This window comes from Bombina bombina, chromosome 3 (assembly GCF_027579735.1).
Source record: "Bombina bombina isolate aBomBom1 chromosome 3, aBomBom1.pri, whole genome shotgun sequence".
NCBI classification, from domain to species: domain Eukaryota; kingdom Metazoa; phylum Chordata; class Amphibia; order Anura; family Bombinatoridae; genus Bombina; species Bombina bombina.
The window spans coordinates 1,101,685,508-1,101,710,231 of record NC_069501.1 but is presented as its reverse complement, the minus strand read 5'-3'; the positions used below and the strand labels follow the sequence as shown (position 1 = coordinate 1,101,710,231).

Below are 24,724 nucleotides of genomic sequence, written 5' to 3'. Positions count from 1 at the left end.
AAAGAAAGATTTTGGGTTAAGTGGCCCTTTAAGCTCTGATTTTGGTTCTTGACCCTTTCCTTGTAGTGGGAAATATATCCCATTTCTTATGCAGAACTGTGGACCTTCATCATTTTACGAAATAAAATATATTCATTGCTCTGTGTCCTTTCTTTGTTTAAATGCAAGCCATTAAATGCATGGCTTTATGTGGGGTTTCAAAATTCAAGGATGTTCTAATTCATTTGAAAACTCTTAACTTATTTATTACTAACCCTTATTGCAGGGAGACTATTCAACAGCATTATTCTTATCCATCAACTGGCTACATATATTTTACTTCTGTAATGTTCTGTGAACACCCTGCAAAACCCACCTCAAAAACCTATGAAAATGTTTGTTCTAGTTTTTCAGATGTTTAACAATATATCTATTTTGAACTATTTTACTAATTCAAATGGTAACTATTCTAATGGGATTTAATTGCTTGATTAAATAAGAATATATTGTTTGTGACGTAAATTCTGATGGCTCTCATTGATGCTACTAATGGATAACGCTTTAGAAACAATATAAAAAGACTTCTTTTATTTGTAATTTATATTTTTCCAGAGCATTATATTTTTATTTCATAGCCACAGAGTCCTGGGAATGGTTAGTTTAACCTCTGTAATAGCAACCACTATAAATGGAGTGGTGAAAAAAGCATGGCTAAAACCAGTTGTAAGTTCTTAGCATCATTGCCAGAGCTAACAGCATTGTGTTGAGAAAGACAGGGCTTTTGTGCATATCAGTGCATCTAGTGGGCAGCACCATGAGTTTAATCATAGGTATACATTTTACTTTAATGACACCATGCTATTCAGGGGAAGTTATGAATTCTTAGTTGCTGGAGGTATAATGGTGGCGTAGTAGAAAAGAATATATAGTTGTAGAGAACAGTCCACAGTGATATAAAGGATTTGAATACCTATCTCCCTTCTTCTTTACAATCTAAATTGGGGGTTTGTTGAGACAAATTTTAATTAGCTGGGTTTAAATGGTAGATGGTTATAGTAGCAGTAAGAGTCAAAGGTCAAATTTAATTGTCCATGCTTTAGACAGACCATCCCAATTTACTTCTGTTTAAAGTTGCTTCTCTTGGTATTTTTGTTTTTTCTTTATGAGGAATAAACCTAGTTACGCTCATAGAACCTCAGTAGTGTGCACATCTTTATGATTCTATGGCATCACTGTTTATAGCAATGTTATACAATGCTGCAAACACTGCTGGAATACAGTGCTAAAAGACACGTCCAAGCTTCTGAGGCACTTTGAGCCTACCTAGGTTTACTCCTTTACAAAGGATACCACGAGAACAAAACAAAATAGAAAATGAAAGTAAGCTATGAAGTTGTTTAAAATTGCATGCTGTATCTGGTTCATAAAAATGTATTTTTTTTACTTGACTTTCGCTTTGTTGTTAGGGGGTAGACTAATTTGAATCTTTGCATTTTGAAGGCAGGTTTACATTTCTGAAAGATGGGGGAGATTAAAACAGACTGAATAGATAACAAAACAGGTCATAAATTGAAAAGTCCTGTATGCAAGAGTCTGGTGGTGGTGATGGACACGTAGTGAAATGGCATATACATTTACAGGATCAATACATTGTAGAATCTTATGATGCAAATTTGAATGGAATTCAGTGACTCCAAGAGAGGCCATTTTTAAGTCTGAGAGTTAGACTTTCAATTAACACTAAATACTTTATATATTATATTGTGGTGTATTGTGTAAAACTATGAAGTGGTAGAATATGTGCTTAAAACAAAATGTTTAAGTCTGTGCTCATCTTTTAATGTAGAATTAGCATGGGGGTTAAATTAGTTGTATAACAGATATCTCATGACTAGTACTAATGTTTACATTGCTGGATCCATGACAGAAACAAAATGATCATTAAAACATATTAACCAAATGATATCAACTAATCATTTTCAAACAGCATTGATTTTGTCTACTAAACTTGTTTAGGGAAATATTTATTTTATGAGAATACAAATGATTGAAATGAGATCTCTAAAATCAGTAGTAGTAGTTTTTAAAAAGATCAGTAGTTTTTAATGGTTTGCTGATAATTTGTTTTTCTTTTTTTCTTTTTATCCAGTTTTCGTACAAGCAAAGGAGTTGGTTATTCTGCACACTTTGTTGGTAACTGTTTGATAGTCACTTCCCTGAAATCAAAAGGAAAGGGTTTTCAGCACTGTGTAAAGTATGATTTCCAGCCTCGTAAGGTAACGACGAGAACAGTAGAATAGATTACAGAATGCATGATATATACCAGGTGTGCCCTAAACTAAAGGTATAAGATGGGGATTTACAAGACCTCTTAGTGCTGACCTGTAGATTACAAGACTGCTATGTGATTTCCTATTTGCCTCTTTAGTTAAGACATATAAATAAGTGTTTTGCACAAGTATATTATGTACTACTACAGTGACCTCAACTAAAAAAAAGTTGGTTCAGCACAATAATATTAGTTACCGTGTTAAAGAGACATTGTAACCCCCAATTTTTCATTTATGATTCGGATAAATCATGCAATAACAAATGCTTTCCAATTTACTTCTGCTATCAAATTTACTTTATTAACTTGTTGTTCGTTGTTGCAGAGCATACCTAGATATGGTTAGGAACTAAATGGCAGCAGTTATGTTTAAACATTATACATTGTATAACCACTGCTGCCATCTAGTGATCAAAAGTATGAAAGATTGTTAAAAGCAGTTGCAACTGATGCTATATAGTGCTTCAGACAGATGATTGCTCCCGAGCCTACATAGGTTTGTTCTTGATCAAAGTAAAATGAGTGTAGACATTTTGGGCTTCATGTCCCTTTAAACATAGTTCGGTTGTGCCTGCATGCTCCGATTTTCTTATGCTTAGAATATGCATGAGTAGATCACATTGACAAACCTCTTCTCACAAATGTATGGGCATTTCTGATATATTCTGTATATGTACATGTTTTTATTTATTTTTCCACAGAATTACCCCAATGTTTTCTGTTTACTTTGTATGACCCTGACTAGAAATTATAACCCCCCCCCCATAGCTCTTGCTTTTTGTTAGAGCCACATCAGTTTGTGTTCTTTGTGTGACTGCATTCTGATATGTGTTCTGTTTGTTTTTTAGTGGTATATGATAAGCATAGTCCATATTTATAACCGTTGGCGAAACAGTGAAATACGCTGCTATGTGAATGGCCAGCTAGTGTCCTATGGAGATATGGCATGGCATGTCAACACAAATGATGTAAGTTTGTCTTCAATTCTGTTGTGCTATAGCAATTGTTCTTTAAAGGGACACAACCAGTTACGTTAAAATGCAGTGAACTTATTTTCATTTTCTGCTACATATGTACTGTTTTTAAAATTAGAGATAAAGCAGAATTACCACCTTTTTTCATGAATTATTTTATTATTGTGAAATAACAGGAATATAGCAGTTTCTATGATCTGAAATCTAGTTTCTCTAGTTTATACTTTAATATTATAGTAACTAAAATATCTAGTACATGTAATATCTAGTAAATGTAATATCTCAAAATTAGTATTATACATATTTCTCACCCCTGTATCTGCCACTTGTAACTATTTAACTAACCTATGCAGATCCTACTTGATCTAAAATAAAGAAGCTATTAATTGAACTTACATTAATATTAATTTAGCCAAAAAAGTATCTAAGCCATTTTTAAATTGTATCTATGGTATTGACATTAACTACCTACTTAGGCAAGTAAAGAAAACATTTAAATTGCTGGAGATTTAGTCTAGCATTAAAGTATTATCACACCCAATTGCCTTTGAATAAACTGTGATTCCGCCATCTCTGTATATTGGCCTTGAAAATATTTGTATAAAGTAATTATATCACCTCAAAAGCGCCTTTCTCTAGAGTAAGCAAACCCAATTTGGCTAACCTCTCCTCATGGTTTAAATCCTTGATTCCCCTTATTAGTTTTGTAGCAATACTTTGAACATTTTCTTATTCTGTTCCCCAAAAATGCACTCCATACTCAAGGTGAGGTCTTACCAGGGTTTTACATAGTAGTGATATAATTATGCTTTATTCCCTTGCATATATGACTCTCTTAATACACGCTAGTATCAAATTTGCCTTAGAAAACACTCTGCTTTGCACTGCACTCTAATTTTTAGCTTATCTATGAGTATGCCTAAATAATTTTCCTCCTCTGGTTAACTGTTTATTCCCATTAAAAGGGACAGTATACATCAATTTTCATATAACTGCATGTAATAGACACTACTATAAAGAAGAATAGTCACATAAACATCTAAAAATCCAGTATAAAACCTTTTTTTTTTTATAAACTTACTTAGAAGCTCTCAGTTTAGCACTGTTAAACAGGTTAGTCTGCGGCACCCACTGAAAGGGGCTGGTAAAACAAAAAGAGCAGACACCCCCCTCCCCTGCATTTGAAAAGACAGATAACATAAACAGGATCCTGCAGGAGTCTGTAAACGCGCGTATACATCTGACACTGTGAGGCTTGGTTAGGAGTTTGAAAATCAGCACAATGTTACTAAAAAAAAAAAAAGGCAAAATTATACATTTTTCTTCATAAATGGAAAGAGTCCACAGCTGCATTCATTACTTTTTGGGAATTCAAAACCTGGCCAACAGAAGGAGGCAAAGACACCTCAGCCAAAGGCTTTAATACTCCTCCCACTCCCCTCATCCTCCAGTCATTCTTAGCCTTTCGTCCCAGGAGGTTGGCAGAGAAGAGTCAGAAGTTTTTTCGATAGTCTCTTATGGAGGGTAGTACTCTTCAGCATGGGACTGGAGTTTTAAGTAGTCCTTTCTGCATCTCAGTGAGAGCATGGATGAAAGTTAGAGTCCGGAAATGCAAGGAGAGTCTTTCTGCGAAACCATCCTGACTCATATTAACTCCACCAGTAATCAGCGTTGACTAGTTTTGCTACCTGCTTTCTTCTCTCAAGTCCATGGCAGACGCGACGCTACTATCTGTCACACTTGAAGGGCCGTGTTCCTGTTCCACGGCGTAGATTCCGGTAAGATCGTTTCATTTTACTTTCTCATGAATGTAATGTATTTCATATGTTTTTCTGAGAGGCTAACACCTTGCGGGACTAACTTTAATCAGGGTCTCAGTGAGGCTCCTTTTGTATCTTGGAATCAAGGGTTAAAGGCACACTGAACCCAAATTTTTTCTTTTGTGATTCAGATAGAGCATGACATTTTAAGCAACTTTCTAATTTACTCCTATTATCAAATTTTCTTCATTCTCTTGGTATCTTTATTTGAAATGCAAGAATGCATTGAGATGCCGGCCCATTTTGGTGAACAACCTGGGTTGTCCTTGCTGATTGGTGGATAAATTCATCCACCAATAAAAAAGTGCTATCCAGAGTTCTGAACCAAAAAAAAGCTTAGATGTCTTATTTTTCAAATAAAGATAGCAAGAGAACAAAGAAAAATTGATAATAGGAGTAAATTAGAAAGTTGCTTAAAATTGCATGCTCTATCTGAATCACGAAATAAAAAAAATTGAGTTCAGTGTCCCTTTAATATCTCCTAAGGAGGGTTATTGAACAGGGTTTTTTTTTAATCATGCGCTTTTTTTTTTTGACTGTACGGCCTAACTTGAGATCCGGGCATGGTCACGTTTTTGCCTCTCCTGTTCCACATTCCTGACCGTGTGGCGACGGAAAGATTCTGGCTCGCTGGTGTCTGGTGCTAGGAGGTGGCGAGTGCCCCAGCCATTGGGGGTGTAAGGTGCCGTTTAGATTTGATTAGTCTAATTTAGTCCAAACTTTTTGTATTTATACCCAGTTATGGAGGACTCTGATGGTGAGACTCAAGTGGTCTCTGATTCAGATTCTACTTATTGTGACAAATACTAACCGGCCCAGATGACGCATGACAGTCAGTTATGTTCTGAAGGCCGTTCTAGAGGGCCAAATTCCTCGGGACCGGGGAATCAAGGGGTCACTGAGCCATCCGCCTCTGGGGGATCTGTCCCTTGAGTGGTGAGTTCCCTACCACTTACTGTTGCTACACGTGCAGGTGACCCATATTATGCTTATCCTTCCCTGGAGGGTGGTTTGTTCGCTCCGGAGGTTGCGGCACATTTCCGTATTCAAATTCTTATGGCGTTGGCACATCTGCAGCTTCCAGATGTCTAAGATTATGTTTGTGTTCCGTCAACACAGGTTCCCTGGGGATGGGGTGGCCCGTTCAGTTATCTGGGGAGCGACTGGCCCTGAGGCTCCAGTGGAGGTGTGCTGTGCTTTTCGGTACAGACTGGTGCGCCTTTGTGTTCTGCTACGGCACATTCTGGCATTGTTGGAGGTTCCCATCCTTAATGGATATAGGGTTTCTGGGTCTTTTTCTCCGAATACCTCTCAGAATTAATTATAAGGGGATGAAGAAATCTTCTTATAGTCTGGTTTGAGTATCCTTTCCTATCAATGAGCTTGGGCGGGCAGAGTTCCTTTGGGCTGGTCCTGCGGGTGTGCCTGTTTTTCATTGGGCGTTAACCTACGGGTTGCCTTTTCTTTTCTTTTTAATCCGGTTAGGATGATTTTTATCTTATTCAACAAGCACATGTTTTGTTTTATATTCCTTCGGGAATTTTCCTTCTGGAATCGATACTTGCGATTTTGTGATCACACTGGTTATTTCTACGTAAGTTGTCCTGGGGACACATTTAGTCCTCTGTCGTTTATTTTCCCTCCCTGAGTGTGACTAATTCAACCTTACAAGTAAGGGCTGAAGTTCAGCTCCTTATGCCTTGAGGTCTAATTCGGTCACGTGGCGAGTGGCTGGTCTGGTTTTGTCGCTGAGTGCTTGCATTATTGTTTATTATCTTGTTTTTACAAGTTCAACTATGCATTCTGGGATGACCTGTGGGTCTGTGAGGCATGGTGGACTGGTTCAGTCCTCATCGGTCTTGAGATGGTCGTCTGGGACTCGGTGGAGTTTCAGTCTGTCACACTTCGTAGGTTCCAACTCTTTGGGATTGAGTGTTTTTCCTTCCCCGTGTGGGTTGAGGATTGGAGGTTTTGGGCCTCTTTGCTGCAGTTTTGGGCGGTCTTGCCTTCCAGGACTATTGGACTTGTTCATTTTTTTGGGGACTCTTCCTTAGGGTCGAGATCTCTGGTCTTGGTATTTTTTCTCCTTAGCGGTTGAGGCCGCCATGTGGGAGGACCTTGCGGTCTCCTATTCTGGGAGGTTCCTTATTTGAATAATAGGCTATTTTTCTTCTCCTAGCTATGTCTAGGAGTTGTTTTCTGGGGTTGGGATAATATGCAGTCTCTTCCCTGGATGTTGTCCTCTGGGTTTGTACTCTGAGATCATCATGAGGCCTAGCCTTATTGACTCGCTATTCGGGTGTCTTTGTCCCCGATGTTTACTCTTGGTTATGGAAGTGTGGGTAATGTACGCCTGTTGGGCTTAGAATCTTTTCGGTTCTGGCGTGCCCTGTTGCTCTTTGGAGTTGGACTTCTGTATGGGGTGTTCTCTTCCCCTTGGGTTGGGATTTTTGTGTGAGTCTTCGACTCGTTCTACGGGTTAGTCTTCTTCCCGGTGTAATTCCCTGCGGTATTGTTTGTCTAAACAATTCTGGGGCTCGGGCTTTCTTTTAGGAATTTTTTATATTTCTATGTCTGGTCCAGTAGCTCTTATTCCAGGGAACGTGGACTATTATGGTCTTGCTAGTTGTGTTACTAGCAGCTGGACCGGGTGCTCTGTGTACTTAGGCTCCTTTCGGCCTGCTTTGTTCTTGATGTTATGTGCTTTCCTTTTGGAGAGTTCCTTTTTTCATGTTCATCAGGGGCGCCTGGATGATTTTCGTTCGATTTACTTAGGCTTTGGCCTTGTGAGCGTGTGCGCTGTCCTTTGTCTGTGCCCTTCCCTTGAGGTGGGTTATTTTGCTTCTTTTAAAGGAAGGTTTCCTCTCTCTGGAAAATGTTTGCCTTGTCCGGTGTGCGGGTGGATGGAACAGGTGGTTTGTCCTTTTAAAAGAATGATTCACTTTCTGGGATTGTTCTGTTCTGTCTATGATTTTGCAGTTTCCAGGTTGGACCGCATAGTCCCGCTTATCTTTATAGGTACTCCTTTGGAGTGCCCGTTTGTAGGTGCTATGTGGAGTCTGCCATAGAGTGTCGGGCTAGATTCATAGGACTTGTCTTTTTCTACCTATCTCTAGGGGTATCTGTTTGTAGGTGCTTTTGTAAGGATTCTGAGCTCTGTTGGGGCATCTGGGGCCTTCCTTTTCTGCCCTTTTTCTATGGGGGCTGGTGGTTGGGACCATTTCTGTTCCACTGTCTCTTAGCCCTTTCGCTTTTGCTGGACTAGGATTTGAGATGAATTGTCGCCTTGGCTTGTGGAGGTCTGGTGAGCCTTTTTTTTTTTTTTTTTTTTTAGGTTCTGGGCTCCTTGTTGCCCGGCTACTTGTGGTGGCCTTGCGGCTTTGGATATCCTGAGTGTACCCACTAATTGGTGGATGTTACTCTATCTTCAGCTTTTGTTTACTTGTCTGCAAGTGTTTTCTTTTTTTCAGTCATCCTGGTATGACTGCTGCGTTTTGGTGCTCAGAGGTTGCTTCTTTGGGATTAACGCACGTGTTAGTGAGAATATTTCGATATTCTGAGTTCCTGGCTACTCTGGACTACGGTTTCAGTCGTTAGTTCGAAGCGATTGCTCTGATTTTTTTCAGTGACGTTTGCTTCTCTGTTTTGTTTCCTGGTTTCAACTTTGTGGTTTAGTGCTGTCGGGGTCTGGGCGTTGCCTTCCCTTATTTCGGGTACCCTTGGGGTCCCTGTGAGCGGCACTTTCCACTTTCTCTAAATTTATTGCACCCTGTTGGGGTCTTCTGGGAATCCTTGTTTGTTCCTCCATGTCCTTCCCTTTTTGGGAGTTTTCCGTTGCCTCCCTTTCTATGAAGGGGTGTGTGGTTGAGGCCCGTCCTTTAGGCGATTATATCTTCTGGAGGAGTGTTGGCTCAGTTGTGTCCGTGTTGTGGACTCTAGTACGGCTTGTGGACTATCTGTGGGTCAGTGTACTTGGGGCAGTGTTTTCCTTTTCAAATGTTTTCTGACTTCGGACGAAGTGGGATTTTTCTGGGGTTGTGGTTTCAGGCTTGGTTTCCTCAGCAGGGACCACCTTTTTGTACCCTCCCATTTTAGCATTCAGTGTCTTCTATAGTTTGGGTATTGTTTTCCGAAAAGTAATGAATGCAGCTGTGGACTGTTTCCATTTATGAAGAAAAACATAAATTATGCTTACCTGATAAATTTCTTTTCTTCAGATGGAAAGAGTCCACAGCTCCCCGCCTGTGTTTTTATGGGGGGTGGCTGTAATTTGTGTTCTTCTGGCACCTTTTCACCCTGATATTTCTTCTACTGTTCCTTGCTCCTCGGCAGAATGTCTGGGGGATGAGGGAAATGGGAGGAGTATTTAAGCCTTTGGCTGAGGTGTCTCTGCCTCCTCCTGGTGGCCAGGTTCTGAATTCCCAAAAGTAATGAATGCAGCTGAAGAAAATTATCAGGTAAGCATAATTTATGTTTTTATAAAAACACTACCAGATGGCCTATATAAATGGATAATCTACAAAAAATGTATGCAAAGAAAAATCTAATGTACAATGTTACTTTCAATATTAGGTAGCCTGCATAGTTTTGTCTTTTATCCAGTTATTTATCAAAAAGCTAACTTTTTCAGCTATTCACAGTCCCTTCATTTTGTATTATATTTTACAAGCAAAATTAAAGGGACATTCCAGCCATATTTGGAATCTACATGGATGCATTACAGTTTTGAATATAAGCATTTTTGTAATATACATGTATTAGCAAAAATGCTTCTAATAAAAGTTATAGAGGTTTCAAAAGTGTATTTAAGTATGCAATGTGCACCAGCATTTTAAACAAAGCACTTGCTCAGAGACCCTACAGTGCATGTACCATCTTGTATTGACTCAATTTGTTAATTGCTCACATGATACAAGCCCCCCTGGCTATCTGAGCAGCTGCAGTACTTAAAATGCTGGTGCACTGAGAATATCTTGTTATGCTTCACATGCACGTGCAGAGAAAAATGTTAGCACTAAAACAGTGATAACTTTTTCTAGAAGCATTTTTGCTAATACATGTATATTGGAAATATGTTTCTTTTAAAATATGTAATTCATCTATGTGCATTAAAATTTTGACTGGAATGTCCCTTTAATATCAAAACATTAAAAGTATATACAGGCACATCACTGTATTGTTTTAAAAGATGGATAATCCCTTTATTATCCATTCCCCAGTTTTGCATAACCAACAAAGTTATATTAATATACTTTTTACCTCTGTATTAACCTTGTATCTAAGCATCTTCTGACAGCCCCCTGATCATATGACTTTTTGTTTATTATCTATTGACTTGTATTTAGTACTGTGTTGTGCTAAATCTTGAATAACTCATTGTGCATGAACACAGTGTTATCTATATGGCCCACTAGCAGTCTCCTGTTGTGAAAAGCAAATACAAACGCATGTAATAAGAGGCTTTCTATAGTGGGTTAGAAACAGGCAGAAACGTAGATGGTTTAATGTTATAAAGTATATTAACGTTGGTTGTGCAAAGCTGGGGAATGAGTTGTAAAGACATAAAGACACCTTTTTAAACAACAAAATTTTTAGTCCAGACTGTCCCTTTAATTCTATACAATAATCTCTTGCGTGGCACTGTATCAAAAGCCTTTGTAAAAGCAAAGTATATCAACTAATTCACCTTTATCTGTATTCTTACTTGCTTCCTCATAGAATCTAATTAGATTAGTTTGACATCTATCTATATCTCATAAAACCATTCTGATTTGAATTTATAATCGTGTTTACAATTATTTACTCTAATGATCCCTTATAATCTTGTCTGGTTTCTTCCCCACTACTGGTGTCAGGCTTACTAGTCTATAGCTACCTGAATTATCCCTGCTTCCCTTTTTAAAAAGTGACACCACAACAGCTTTACACTAGTCTGGCAGTGCTATGCCTGAGGATAATGGTCTAGACTAGAGGTTTGGCAGTGCTAAATTCCATTAAAACTCATGGGTGTATTCCATCTTGACCTGGAGTTTTATTTAGTTTAATATTATGTATTTTTTTTCCTGATATCATCTAGACATAACCCATTTATTGGTATAGGCTTGTATGTTTTAGTTTGTTTCAACATTTCTCCCATTGGTTCCTTTTTTGTGTATATTAAAGAAAAGAAATGCTTTAGCACCTCAGCCTTCCCCCGGAACATGTATTCATTTTACAATCGTGTGTCCAAAAATTGTAAATGTATGCTCAATCTGTTCAATTGTAAAAGTTTAACTATTTGTGTGTAAATTATGTATTACTTTTAAGAGAAATCTACGCTTGCAGATCTCTTACAATTAAAGTAAAATTATGGTGAAAAAGCTCTAATTCTTTAGGACATGTAAATTTAGCCCTGCTTACCCTGCAAATGTATGTGTTTAACCCTCAAAAAGGGTGATAGAATTGCTGGACCTGAGCGGATAAAGCCGTTGAGCCAGTCGGCAACGGCAGTCCCACAAGCCAGATGACTGACTAACCAACAGTTCTCTGTGGCTCCAGAGTGGTACTTTATAATGTCCCTTTAACTTTCACTGTATGCCATTATTTACAATGTAACAATTGAATTTGTGTTCAATTATAAAGTCTTTGAATGATGACTGTAATAAGGACAAACTTGCACGTTTTTTTTTTCTTTTTTGTATGTTCACTCTCGTTATTCTATTTGGTCAACTAGATACACTTCTATTTTTGCTTAAGACCTAAAGGCATACTGTCATATTGGAAAGTGAAGCATTGTGTCACCAGGTCACATAAAGCTGTATGTTGTCTTAACCCTTTTACAAGGCATTCATTTGAGATCTGCATTCATTTCCTCTAGGGGAAAAAAAAAAAACTTTCTAAATAATTTTTTTTATTATTTTATAATCCTCCATTTGCCCTTCTTACAACCTTTTTCTGTATTTTAATAGACCTACAATCCAATACTATTTAGAAACTGCTTTCAGTTCTAGCAATTTTTGGTTAAAGTACTTTGTTTGAAGTGTAGGTGGTTTAGGAGGTATATATTTTAATTCTTTTTTTTTTTTTTTTTTAGTTCTTTTCAGTTTTCAGCACTTCCCCAAATACCTTAACTGATCTCAATATTATTACAAAAAACCTTATTGCAATGGTATCATACACATACAATATTTCAGTATTTTTTTTTTAAATTATAATATGTTGATTTGTATATTATAATTTTGTTTTTATAGATATTGTACCTCAAAATGTCTTCAGCAACCACATGTCATTGTAGAGGAACTTTGAACATCCAATCTGGATGCTTGTCCCAAGACTTACAAGGGAGAGTGCATGAAGTAGAAAAAAATAAAACAGCCCAGGGGCATTATCAGTGATTTTGCTCTTGGATCCTGTGGAATTTTGCCATAAATGTTTGAGATTTCACCATAGTCTTGTGAGATTTCATATTAAACTTCCTTAAACTAAAGAGAAAAAGATGGTGACTGTTCCTGCACCCTCCCTTTTATAATTCCAGGACAAACATCCTGATTGGATGTTTTTTTTAATGTACCTCTACAATAGAATGCGACTTCCTTGGAATTTGAGGGCAAAATACGTTCCTTTTTATATATAGATGTTCATGTGATATTTTCTAGTTTGATTTTGAAGATCTACTCAATCAATTTCAAGTCATTCACTAGTTGGGTAATATATCCTTTTAAATTGTCAAAAAGAAACACTCATGATAAAAAAAGCCCTTATTTCTTCTGTTAAGTGTGATCAGTCCACGGGTCATCATTACTTCTGGGATATTACTCCTCCCCAACAGGAAGTGCAAGAGGATTCACCCAGCAGAGCTGCATATAGCTCCTCCCCTCTACGTCACTCCCAGTCATTCTCTTGCACCCAACGACTAGATAGGATGTGTGAGAGGACTATGGTGATTATACTTAGTTTTATATCTTCAATCAAGAGTTTGTTATTTTAAAATAGCACCGGAGTGTGTTATTACCTCTCTGGCAGAGTTTGAAGAAGAATCTACCAGAGTTTTGCTATGATTTTAGCCGGAGTAGTTAAGATCATATTGCTGTTTCTCGGCCATCTGAGGAGAGGTAAACTTCAGATCAGGGGACAGCGGGCAGATGAATCTGCATAGAGGTATGTAGCAGCTTTTATTTTCTGACAATGGAATTGATGAGAAAATCCTGCCATACCGATATAATGTCATGTATGTATACTTTACACTTCAGTATTCTGGGGAATGGTACTTCACTAGAATTACACTGTAAGAAGTACATAAAGCTGTTTAATAACTAGAAATTATGTTTAACGTTTTTGCTGGAATGTAAAATCGTTTTCATTTGCTGAGGTACTGAGTGAATAAATGTTTGGGCACTATTTTTCCACTTGGCAGTTGCTTAATCTTTTTTCTGACAGTTTCTGTTCTCTCTCACTGCTGTGTGTGAGGGGGAGGGGCCGTTTTTTTGGCGCTTTTGCTACGCATCAGATATTTCAGTCAGCAGCTCATTGTACTTCCTGCATGATCCGGTTCATCTCTACAGAACTCAGGGGTCTTCAAAACTTATTTTGAGGGAGGTAATTTCTCTCAGCAGAGCTGTGAGAATTATAGTTAACTGAGATAAAAAACGTTTATTCTGTAATTTTTTTCCTGCTTTCAGAATTAGTTATCTTTGCTAATGGGATTAAACCTTTGCTAAAGTTGTGTTGTTTACAAGGATTGAGGCTATAACTGTTTCAATTTATTAATTTTCAACTGTCATAGATCTTCTGTGCTTCTTAAAGGCACAGTACGTTTTTAATAATATTCTAATTGAATTGTATTCCAAGTTGCAAGTTTATTTGCTAGTGTGTTAAACATGTCTGATTCAGAGGAAGATACCTGTGTCATTTGTTGCAATGCCAAAGTGGAGCCCAATAGAAATTTATGTACTAACTGTATTGATGCTACTTTAAATAAAAGTCAATCTGTACAAATTGAACAAATTTCACCAAACAACGAGGGGAGAGTTATGCCGACTAACTCGCCTCACGTGTCAGTACCTGCATCTCCCGCTCGGGAGGTGCGTGATATTGTAGCGCCGAGTACATCTGGGCGGCCATTACAAATCACATTACAAGATATGGCTACTGTTATGACTGAAGTTTTGGCTAAATTACCAGAACTAAGAGGTAAGCGTGATCACTCTGGGGTGAGAACAGAGTGCGCTGATAATATTAGGGCCATGTCAGACACTGCGTCACAGGTGGCAGAACATGAGGACGGAGAACTTCATTCTGTGGGTGACGGTTCTGATCCAAACAGACTGGATTCAGATATTTCAAATTTTAAATTTAAGCTGGAAAACCTCCGTGTATTACTAGGGGAGGTGTTAGCGGCTCTGAATGATTGTAACACAGTTGCAATACCAGAGAAAATGTGTAGGTTGGATAAATATTTTGCGGTACCGGCGAGTACTGAGGTTTTTCCTATACCTAAGAGACTTACTGAAATTGTTACTAAGGAGTGGGATAGACCCGGTGTGCCGTTCTCACCCCCTCCGATATTTAGAAAAATGTTTCCAATAGACGCCACCACACGGGACTTATGGCAAACGGTTCCTAAGGTGGAGGGAGCAGTTTCTACTTTAGCTAAGCGTACCACTATCCCGGTGGAGGATAGCTGTGCTTTTTCAGATCCAATGGATAAAAAATTAGAGGGTTACCTTAAGAAAATGTTTGTTCAACAAGGTTTTATATTGCAACCCCTTGCATGCATTGCGCCGATCACGGCTGCAGCGGCATTCTGGATTGAGTCTCTGGAAGAGAACATTAGTTCAGCTACTCTGGACGACATTACGGACAGGCTTAGAGTCCTTAAACTAGCTAATTCATTCATTTCGGAGGCCGTAGTACATTTAACTAAACTTACGGCGAAGAATTCAGGATTCGCCATTCAGGCACGCAGGGCGCTGTGGCTAAAATCCTGGTCAGCTGATGTTACTTCTAAGTCTAAATTGCTTAATATACCTTTCAAAGGGCAGACCTTATTCGGGCCCGGGTTGAAAGAGATTATCGCTGACATTACAGGAGGTAAAGGCCATGCCCTGCCTCAGGACAAAGCCAAAGTTAAGGCTAGACAGTCTAATTTTCGTTCCTTTCGTAATTTCAAAGCAGGAGCAGCATCAACTTCATCTGCACCAAAACAGGAAGGAGCTGTTGCTCGCTACAGACAAGGCTGGAAACCTAACCAGTCCTGGAACAAGGGCAAGCAGGCCAGGAAACCGGCTGCTGCCCCTAAAACAGCATGAATTGAGGGCCCCCGATCCGGGATCGGATCTAGTGGGGGGCAGACTTTCTCTCTTCGCCCAGGCTTGGGCAAGAGATGTCCAGGATCCCTGGGCACTAGAGATAATATCTCAGGGATACCTTCTGGACTTCAAATACTCTCCTCCAAGAGAGAGATTTCATCTGTCAAGGTTGTCAACAATCCAGACAAAGAAAGAGGAGTTTCTACGCTGCGTACAAGAGCTCTTGTTAATGGGAGTAATCCATCCAGTTCCACGGTCGGAACAGGGACAGGGGTTTTACTCAAATCTGTTTGTGGTTCCCAAAAAAGAGGGAACTTTCAGACCAATCCTGGACTTAAAGATCCTAAACAAATTCCTAAGAGTTCCATCGTTCAAGATGGAGACTATTCGGACAATTTTACCTATGATCCAAGAGGGTCAGTACATGACCACTGTAGATTTAAAAGATGCTTACCTTCACATACCGATTCACAAAGATCATTACCGGTACCTAAGGTTTGCCTTCCTAGACAGGCATTACCAGTTTGTGGCTCTTCCATTCGGTTTGGCTACAGCTCCAAGAATCTTCACAAAGGTTCTGGGTGCTCTTCTGGCGGTACTAAGACCGCGGGGAATCTCGGTAGCTCCATACCTAGACGACATTCTGATACAAGCTTCAAGCTTTCAAACTGCCAAGTTTCATACAGAGTTAGTACTGGCATTTCTAAGGTCACATGGATGGAAGGTGAACGAAAAGAAAAGTTCACTCGTTCCACTCACAAGAGTTCCCTTCCTGGGGACTCTTATAGATTCTGTAGAAATGAAGATTTTCCTGACAGAGGACAGGCTAACAAGACTTCAAAGTGCTTGCCGCACCCTTCATTCCATTCAACACCCGTCAGTGGCTCAATGCATGGAGGTAATCGGCTTAATGGTAGCGGCAATGGACATAGTACCCTTTGCACGCTTACACCTCAGACCACTGCAACTGTGCATGCTAAGTCAGTGGAATGGGGATTACTCAGACTTATCCCCTTCTCTGAATCTGGATCAAGAGACCAGAAATTCTCTTCTATGGTGGCTTTCTCGGCCACATCTGTCCAGGGGGATGCCATTCAGCAGACCAGACTGGACAATTGTAACAACAGACGCCAGCCTTCTAGGTTGGGGTGCCGTCTGGAATTCTCTGAAGGCTCAGGGACAATGGAGTCAGGAGGAGAGTCTCCTGCCAATAAACATTCTGGAATTGAGAGCAGTTCTCAATGCACTCCTGGCTTGGCCCCAGTTGACAACTCGGGGGTTCATCAGGTTTCAGTCGGACAACATCACGACCGTAGCTTACATCAACCATCAGGGAGGGACAAGAAGCTCCCTAGCTATGATGGAAGTATCAAAGATAATTCGCTGGGCAGAGTCTCACTCTTGCCACCTGTCAGCAATCCACATCCCGGGAGTGGAGAACTGGGAAGCGGATTTCTTAAGTCGTCAGACTTTTCATCCGGGGGAGTGGGAACTTCATCCGGAGGTCTTTGCCCAAATACTTCGACGTTGGGGCAAACCAGAGATAGATCGCATGGCGTCTCGACAGAACGCCAAGCTTCCTAGTTACGGGTCCAGATCCAGGGATCCAGGAGCAGTCCTGATAGATGCCCTGACAGCACCTTGGGACTTCAGGATGGCTTACGTGTTTCCACCCTTCCCGATGCTTCCTCGATTGATTGCCAGAATCAAACAGGAGAGAGCATCAGTGATTCTAATAGCACCTGCATGGCCACGCAGGACTTGGTATGCAGACCTGGTGGACATGTCATCCTGTCCACCTTGGTCTCTACCTCTGAAACAGGACCTTCTGATTCAGGGTCCTTTCAAACTCTAACTTCTCTGAAGCTGACTGCTTGGAAATTGAACGCTTGATTTTATCAAGATGTGGGTTTTCTGAGTCAGTTATTGATACCTTAATACAGGCTAGGAAACCTGTTACCAGAAAGATTTACCATAAGATATGGCGTAAATACCTATATTGGTGTGAATCCAAAGGTTACTCTTGGAGTAAGGTTAGGATTCCTAGGATATTGTCTTTTCTACAAGAAGGTTTAGAAAAGGGTTTATCTGCTAGTTCATTAAAGGGACAGATCTCAGCTCTGTCCATTCTGTTACACAAACGTCTGTCAGAAGTTCCTGACGTCCAGGCTTTTTGTCAGGCTTTGGCCAGGATTAAGCCTGTGTTTAAAACTGTTGCTCCACCATGGAGTTTAAACCTTGTTCTTAATGTTTTACAGGGCGTTCCGTTTGAACCCCTTCATTCCATTGATATAAAGTTGTTATCTTGGAAAGTTCTATTTTTAATGGCTATTTCCTCGGCTCGAAGAGTCTCTGAATTATCAGCCTTACATTGTGATTCTCCTTATTTGATTTTTCATTCGGATAAGGTAGTTCTGCGTACTAAACCTGGGTTCTTACCTAAGGTAGTTACTAACAGGAATATCAATCAAGAGATTGTTGTTCCTTCTTTGTGCCCAAATCCTTCTTCGAAGAAGGAACGTCTACTGCACAACCTGGATGTAGTCCGTGCTCCAAAATTTTACTTACAGGCAACTAAGGAATTTCGGCAAACGTCTTCTCTGTTTGTCGTTTACTCTGGTCAGAGGAGAGGTCAAAAAGCTTCTGCTACCTCTCTTTCTTTTTGGCTTCGTAGCATAATTCGTTTAGCTTATGAGACTGCTGGACAGCAGCCTCCTGAAAGAATTACAGCTCATTCTACTAGAGCTGTGGCTTCCACTTGGGCCTTCAAGAATGAGGCCTCTGTTGAACAGATTTGCAAGGCTGCAACTTGGTCTTCGCTTCATACTTTTTCCAAATTTTACAAATTTGACACTTTTGCTTCATCGGAGGCTATTTTTGGGAGAAAGGTTCTTCAGGCAGTGGTTCCTTCTGTATAAAGAGCCTGCCTATCCCTCCCGTCATCCGTGTACTTTTGCTTTGGTATTGGTATCCCAGAAGTAATGATGACCCGTGGACTGATCACACTTAACAGAAGAAAACATAATTTATGCTTACCTGATAAATTCCTTTCTTCTGTAGTGTGATCAGTCCACGGCCCGCCCTGTTTTTAAGGCAGGTAAATATTTTTTAATTTATACTCCAGTCACCACTTCACCCTTGGCTTCTCCTTTCTCGTTGGTCCTTGGTCGAATGACTGGGAGTGACGTAGAGGGGAGGAGCTATATGCAGCTCTGCTGGGTGAATCCTCTTGCACTTCCTGTTGGGGAGGAGTAATATCCCAGAAGTAATGATGACCCGTGGACTGATCACACTACAGAAGAAAGGAATTTATCAGGTAAGCATAAATTATGTTTTTTGCTTTGCATGAAAAGTATATTTAAATGTATACACTTGAATTACAAAAAAATGACTATTCTAACGTATGCAAAAAGGTGGATGCACGTGCTTAACATCTCTTCTGCTAAAAATAAACCGGGTCAATTTATTTGAAGTGTAAATCACAATAAAATAAGCTACATAAATGTTTACTACTCAGGTATATGTTTAAATAATTTTTTATTGCACCCTTTTAGAAATCTTCATTCAACTGTCTTTTTACTGTTCTCATTTTAAGAAAATTCATATTTTGGTAACTATTTTGCAGAGTTACGACAAATGCTTTCTCGGATCCTCAGAGACTGCTGATGCAAACAGAGTGTTCTGTGGTCAGCTTGGAGCAGTGTATGTTTTTATCGAGGCTCTTAACCCTGCTCAGATCTTTGCAATACATCAGCTTGGACCAGGCTATAAGGTACTTGATTTTATTTACTTTTCGTTCAATCTTCTAGATTGTAAGTTCCCACAGGAATAGGGCCCTCAATTCCTCCAGTATTTGCTTGATACATTTTGACCTGTCTCTTATAAATATTGTAACAGCTCTGCAAAATTTGTTGGCACTTTATAAATAAAGACTAATAATATTATTCCTCCTTAACTGTCCCCTTTGTCTACAAACTTAATATATGTGGTCCATCAACTATCAATATCAGATACCAGGGCTTTATAAACTGTGTGGTCTGTGTATCTTTTGTGAAAATTTGGACATCTCTACATGATTAGAACACTGGATGTTGTGAATGTAGATGAATTACCTCTATTCTGTGCCGTTTGCTAGTTGTTTTGTGTATTATTTTCATACATTGGTTTCATTCTAGATAAAAAATAAAAAAATGATTTTGTATTTTAGTGTCTTTGGAAATTGTTTGCAAAACAAGCCCCATATACAATTGGTTTTGCCTGTAAACTTGTGTACACTCAAACCGTCCGTGAGAAAAAGTCTATTCAAATCTTTTGTTTGGATCTGATAGTTATATTATAATTCAGCCTTTGCCTATTCAAAACGCAAGTCTCTTTAGTGTAGATGATTTCATTTTGGCAGATTATAAAACCAAAATAATCCATTTACATTTAGACAGTCTTGATTTCTTTTTGGAAGAAAGACGGTGTTTTACAGAGAATCCTTTATCCTACATTGGTGTATCCGGTCCACGGCTTCATCCTTACTTGTGGGATATTCTCAATCCATACAGGAAGTGGCAAAGAGAGCACACAGCAGAGCTGTCCATATAGCTCCCCTCAGGCTCCGCCCCCCCAGTCATTCTCTTTGCCGCTCTGAACTTATGCTTCTTCGGAGGCTATTTTTGGGAGAAAGGTTTTACAAGCAGTGGTGCCTTCCGTTTAGGTTACCTGACTTGTTCCCTCCCTTCATCCGTGTCCTAAAGATTTGGTATTGGTTCCCACAAGTAAGGATGAAGCCGTGGACCGGATACACCAATGTAGGAGAAAACAGAATTTATGTTTACCTGATAAATTTCTTTCTCCTACGGTGTATCCGGTCCACGGCCCGCCCTGGAATTTAGTCAGGTTTAAATTTTTATTTTTGTAAACTACAGTCACCACTGCACACTATGGTTCTCCTTTTTCTCCTAACCGTCGGTCGAATGACTGGGGGGGCGGAGCCTGAGGGGAGCTATATGGACAGCTCTGCTGTGTGCTCTCTTTGCCACTTCCTGTAGGGATTGAGAATATCCCACAAGTAAGGATGAAGCCGTGGACCGGATACACCGTAGGAGAAAGAAATTTATCAGGTAAACATAAATTCTGTTTTTATATGCATATATTGTTCATGCAGGCAACACATTTTTAATAAAATGCATTTCTGCATGAAAATCAGTATTTCTTTTATAATATTATTGTGACACAATATTATGGTACAAATGGGGTATACTGCCTTATGTCAAGTATGAAGGCATCTCCCCTTCCTGGTTGTTTCAGTTCACATACAGCCTATATAGGACCTTTGCGAAGAAAATAGGGACTATTTCTTCTTATTTATTCACCTGGCTACTGTTTTGTTTCAGGAAAGGCTGGATCTGTTTGTAAAGATGAATAAATAGCAGTTGACTTATCTCAAATGCAAGAATTCAGCCACCCCCCTGACATTTGGACCTTTTCCTGGCTACTCAGTATTCTTGCACAAATTTAGAGGCCAATGTAGTTGCTTGTTTTCTGGGTAGTAAAGTGTTGTTCATCTTTTTCTTACATTCGTGGACTTGGCCTGTTCCATCAATAGCCTCAGCAGATTCCAGGTTGTATATTTCTTATGTATGGACATATGGATTATATTCATCTATATACGACTTCATTTTCTTAGACAGTATTGCATATAACATGTTTTTTTGTGTTGTGTGTGTGTGTTTGTTTGGTTTATCACCTTCAGTATTTGTTTGGCATTTCTTTTAATAGTAGCTTCAGTTTCTATGCAAAGAGACTATTATACTCTTTGATCATTTGCATATCAGACAGGTTATGTGGTTATATCGTGAAGATAGTTAAGGCTCTTGATATACTGAGATCCTTGTACATTTATCATGTAATCATCGTAACAATCTTAGGGAGGCTTCACAGTTTTATTTGGCTTATTTTATTTGCAAAGCTTTCTTTTTGTTTCTTGATTTAGAAACCTCATCTTTGTGTGATTCTTATTTTGTTTTTAAATAGTAAAGGCTCATTATAATAAAGCCATGGCATTTCCTTAAGTTAATATTTATAAAGTCACAGTTGAGCAGTTGAGAGAGCCTAGATTATGCTAGATTATGAGTGGTGCAGTAACTGTTGCACGCAAGTGAAAAGTGGTTTATCGTGGCCCTTCGCGCTCTAGTTAAATGTTAAGCTTGACTAAAAAGTAGAAAAAATACTTGCAAAATACATTTAAACGTACAGTTACTCTCATAACAATGTCTAAAATATGATTTAAACATAATATTGCATTAAAAAGTTATAAGTGCTCACACATAGGAGCTCTCAGGAGTTGCAAAGAACTGCTGCAAAGGGCTTAAACATAGCGATACAAATACACACATAAATACGTATATAAACATATTCTGCTATGTGAAGAATATTGGAATGGGAAATATTCATATTTCATGTCAAGTTAGCGCACTTTGTTAAATGCGATCAGGTTTGTGAGCGATAAGGGTGTTGTTTTGTTTTTTTTCTTCCCACATTTCACGCTGCATTGAAGTCTATGGAGAAATATGTTAACATGGTTGAGGTATTCGGGCTTTGGCTTTTTGTGCGCATCTGGTTATTTAACTTCAACTAATATGTGAGTTACCTGATACGTGCAAAAATCCTCCCATCTAGCTGAGTTAACATGCGAGCGGAAGCACAAACTACCGCTCCACTCTTAATCTAGCCCTTAATTTTAAAATACTCTTAGGAGTTGATACATACATATATATGTATGTGTGTGTATATGTATGTATGTATATGTGTGTGTGTGTGTATATATATATATATATATATATATATATATACGTATGTGTGTGTGCGTATATGTATATGTGTGTGTGTGTGTGTGTGTGTGTGTGTGTGTGTATATATATATATATATATATATATATATATATATATATATATATATATATGTATGTATGTGTATATATATATATATATATATAACCTCCATGTGTGTCTGCACTCACAATGCAATAGGGACGTCAACCAGGGTGCTGAGTTGATGATACAAACAGTCGATTACAAAAGAGGACTGCACTCACTGGGTTTAGTTTCAAAAGAAATAATAAAAATTTATTAAGGTGATGTTTCGGGGTTCGCAGACCCCTTCCTCAGACCAGATAACAGTGCAAATGAACAGTGTGCAATATAAAGCAACTAAGCCCCACCCATCAAATCATTAGTGAAAATTGCGCCAAAAAGTATGTAACTATGGCAACGTGTGAATTACCCAATCTGCAATAATAACACCATATGGTGTGTGCTAATTACATAAATTGTGCAAACAATATACATCAAAGAAAACAATAAAAACATGTCCGTGCAAACTAGAGAAATCAAGTGCCCGCATACAATAATGTGTATACTGTACTGAAATCACTACCAGTAAGAGTCATGAATTCATGGATAGTCGATATGCCCATATTTAAAGCCTGCAAAGATGATTGCAGTACAAAGATCACAAATCCACATCAAACATTAATGCATCTCAAATAGATCATTGATATTAGAATAAATAAATCAGGTTTGCAGGGGATCAAGGGTCAAGAGAGTACGTTGTAATCGTACATGCAACACAGTAGGCCATGTTTAAAATACCATAGGAGATACCGTCCGAAGTATAGCAATGTAGAGAAAGTAAACCGTAACTAATGTGCAATCACAGAGCAATGTGTGCAAAGTATACATTGGTGTATGAATTGCCTACAATGTATCAGAATGAATGTTTCTTAAATAGGTGAAAACAGACTGCATGTATCAAATACGTGTCTCAGAGATAACATAGTACGTCAAACTACTCACATGGCGTGTTTCCATAAGCGCTGGCATATTATACATACAGAGAGCGTGACTCAGGAGATGTAAATACAGCCAAGAAGCCCGATGTCAGTATGTCTAAAACAGGCGCGTCTGTGTCAAATGGTGTCTGAGAGCATGGCTAATTAGCATAGCCGCCTGACGTCATCCCGAGGGTGTGTAAGGCAGAAAGTGTGAGCGGTTGACAGATAACCGCAGCTGGTGAGGGGAGCCTATGTGAGCTCTAACAGGATGTAAAGCGGAAACCCATGATGTAGATGTAATCACACTAGAGAGGGGATACACAGTATTGTCCTATACCTATCATGGGAATAACGTATGTGTGCTCATCCCTATTAAATGCACTGTGGGGAAGAATCTGATCAGAATTGTATATCCATAGTGTGGTAACCATAGTGTAAAAATGCAGCAGATAAATATATACAATAGACTCATCCCTGTTAGATGCAATGTGGGGAAGAATCTGGTCAACATAATACATCCTAAGTGTGGTTACAATTCTAGACAAATGCATCAGATCCAATATATACAATATACACTTAAACATACCAGTATCTTGTGCCTGAGTCGAGCATTACTCATACTGTGGGACCTTAGTATGACAATCATAGGTCCCCTGTTATAAGTGGCAATCAAGTAAGATCAGGAACAATGGAGGTAACATGGTGTAACAGATATAAACCATAGGTACTTCAACTGGGATAGACATGTTATTCATAGTTGTAGTCTAGTTAACGGAAGGTTAGGATATCCTAACTACAGGACTTAAGCAAAATTTGTTAGATAACACCGTCTGGTTATCCGAAACCATGTCATGCTAGAACTGAAGGGTAGAGGATGTTATGTTACGTGTATATATATATATATATATATATATACCATGTAAAAAACAAGGTAACAGCACCACAGCACACAATCTTCTTTTAAAGGTGAAAAATCTTTATTTGAGGTTTAGCAACCAGTAAAAAGCGACGTTTCGGACCTACATAGTCCTTAATCATGCATAAGTTACAATCAAACAAACTGACTTTAAAAAGGGTATCTGGACCAATCATGCTTCAATTCTCAGTGTTAATTGGTTTAACCCATACCTATCCAGGTTTGTAAATTTCAACAACACAGTGACCTCTAGTGGTACCAGAATATGTTCCATCATTTAAAACCATTATAAAAACAAATACAAATCATAATCTCTATTCAGACCATATGGATGTAATGTGTTCAGACGTTTAATCCACCATACTTCTTTCTGTTTTAATTTTAGTTCCCTATTACCCCCTCTTCTATGATGGGGGATATGGTCAATCACTTGAAAGCGAAGCTGGCTTACTGTATGACCCATATTTGTAAAATGTGCTGATACTGGAAGTGACATATCTTTTGATTTAATGGATGCTTTATGTTGACTAAACCTATCCCTGGCGGCTTGGGTGGTCTCGCCAATGTAACAAAGACCACATGGGCATTTAAGTAGGTAGA

The 24,724-nt window shown here is 38.9% G+C and overlaps 1 protein-coding gene across 1 annotated transcript in view; it reads left to right on the top strand.

Annotated features, from left to right (window-relative positions):
- The window catches only part of NBEA (neurobeachin), a 1,472,531-nt gene that overhangs the window by 335,296 nt on the left and 1,112,511 nt on the right, over positions 1 to 24,724 (top strand). The window contains exons 6-8 of the mRNA XM_053708445.1: positions 2,129 to 2,255; positions 3,157 to 3,276; positions 19,014 to 19,160. Of these exons, the coding sequence (XP_053564420.1) occupies positions 2,129 to 2,255; positions 3,157 to 3,276; positions 19,014 to 19,160 (394 nt within the window). The remainder of the gene's footprint in view (positions 1 to 2,128; positions 2,256 to 3,156; positions 3,277 to 19,013; positions 19,161 to 24,724) is intronic.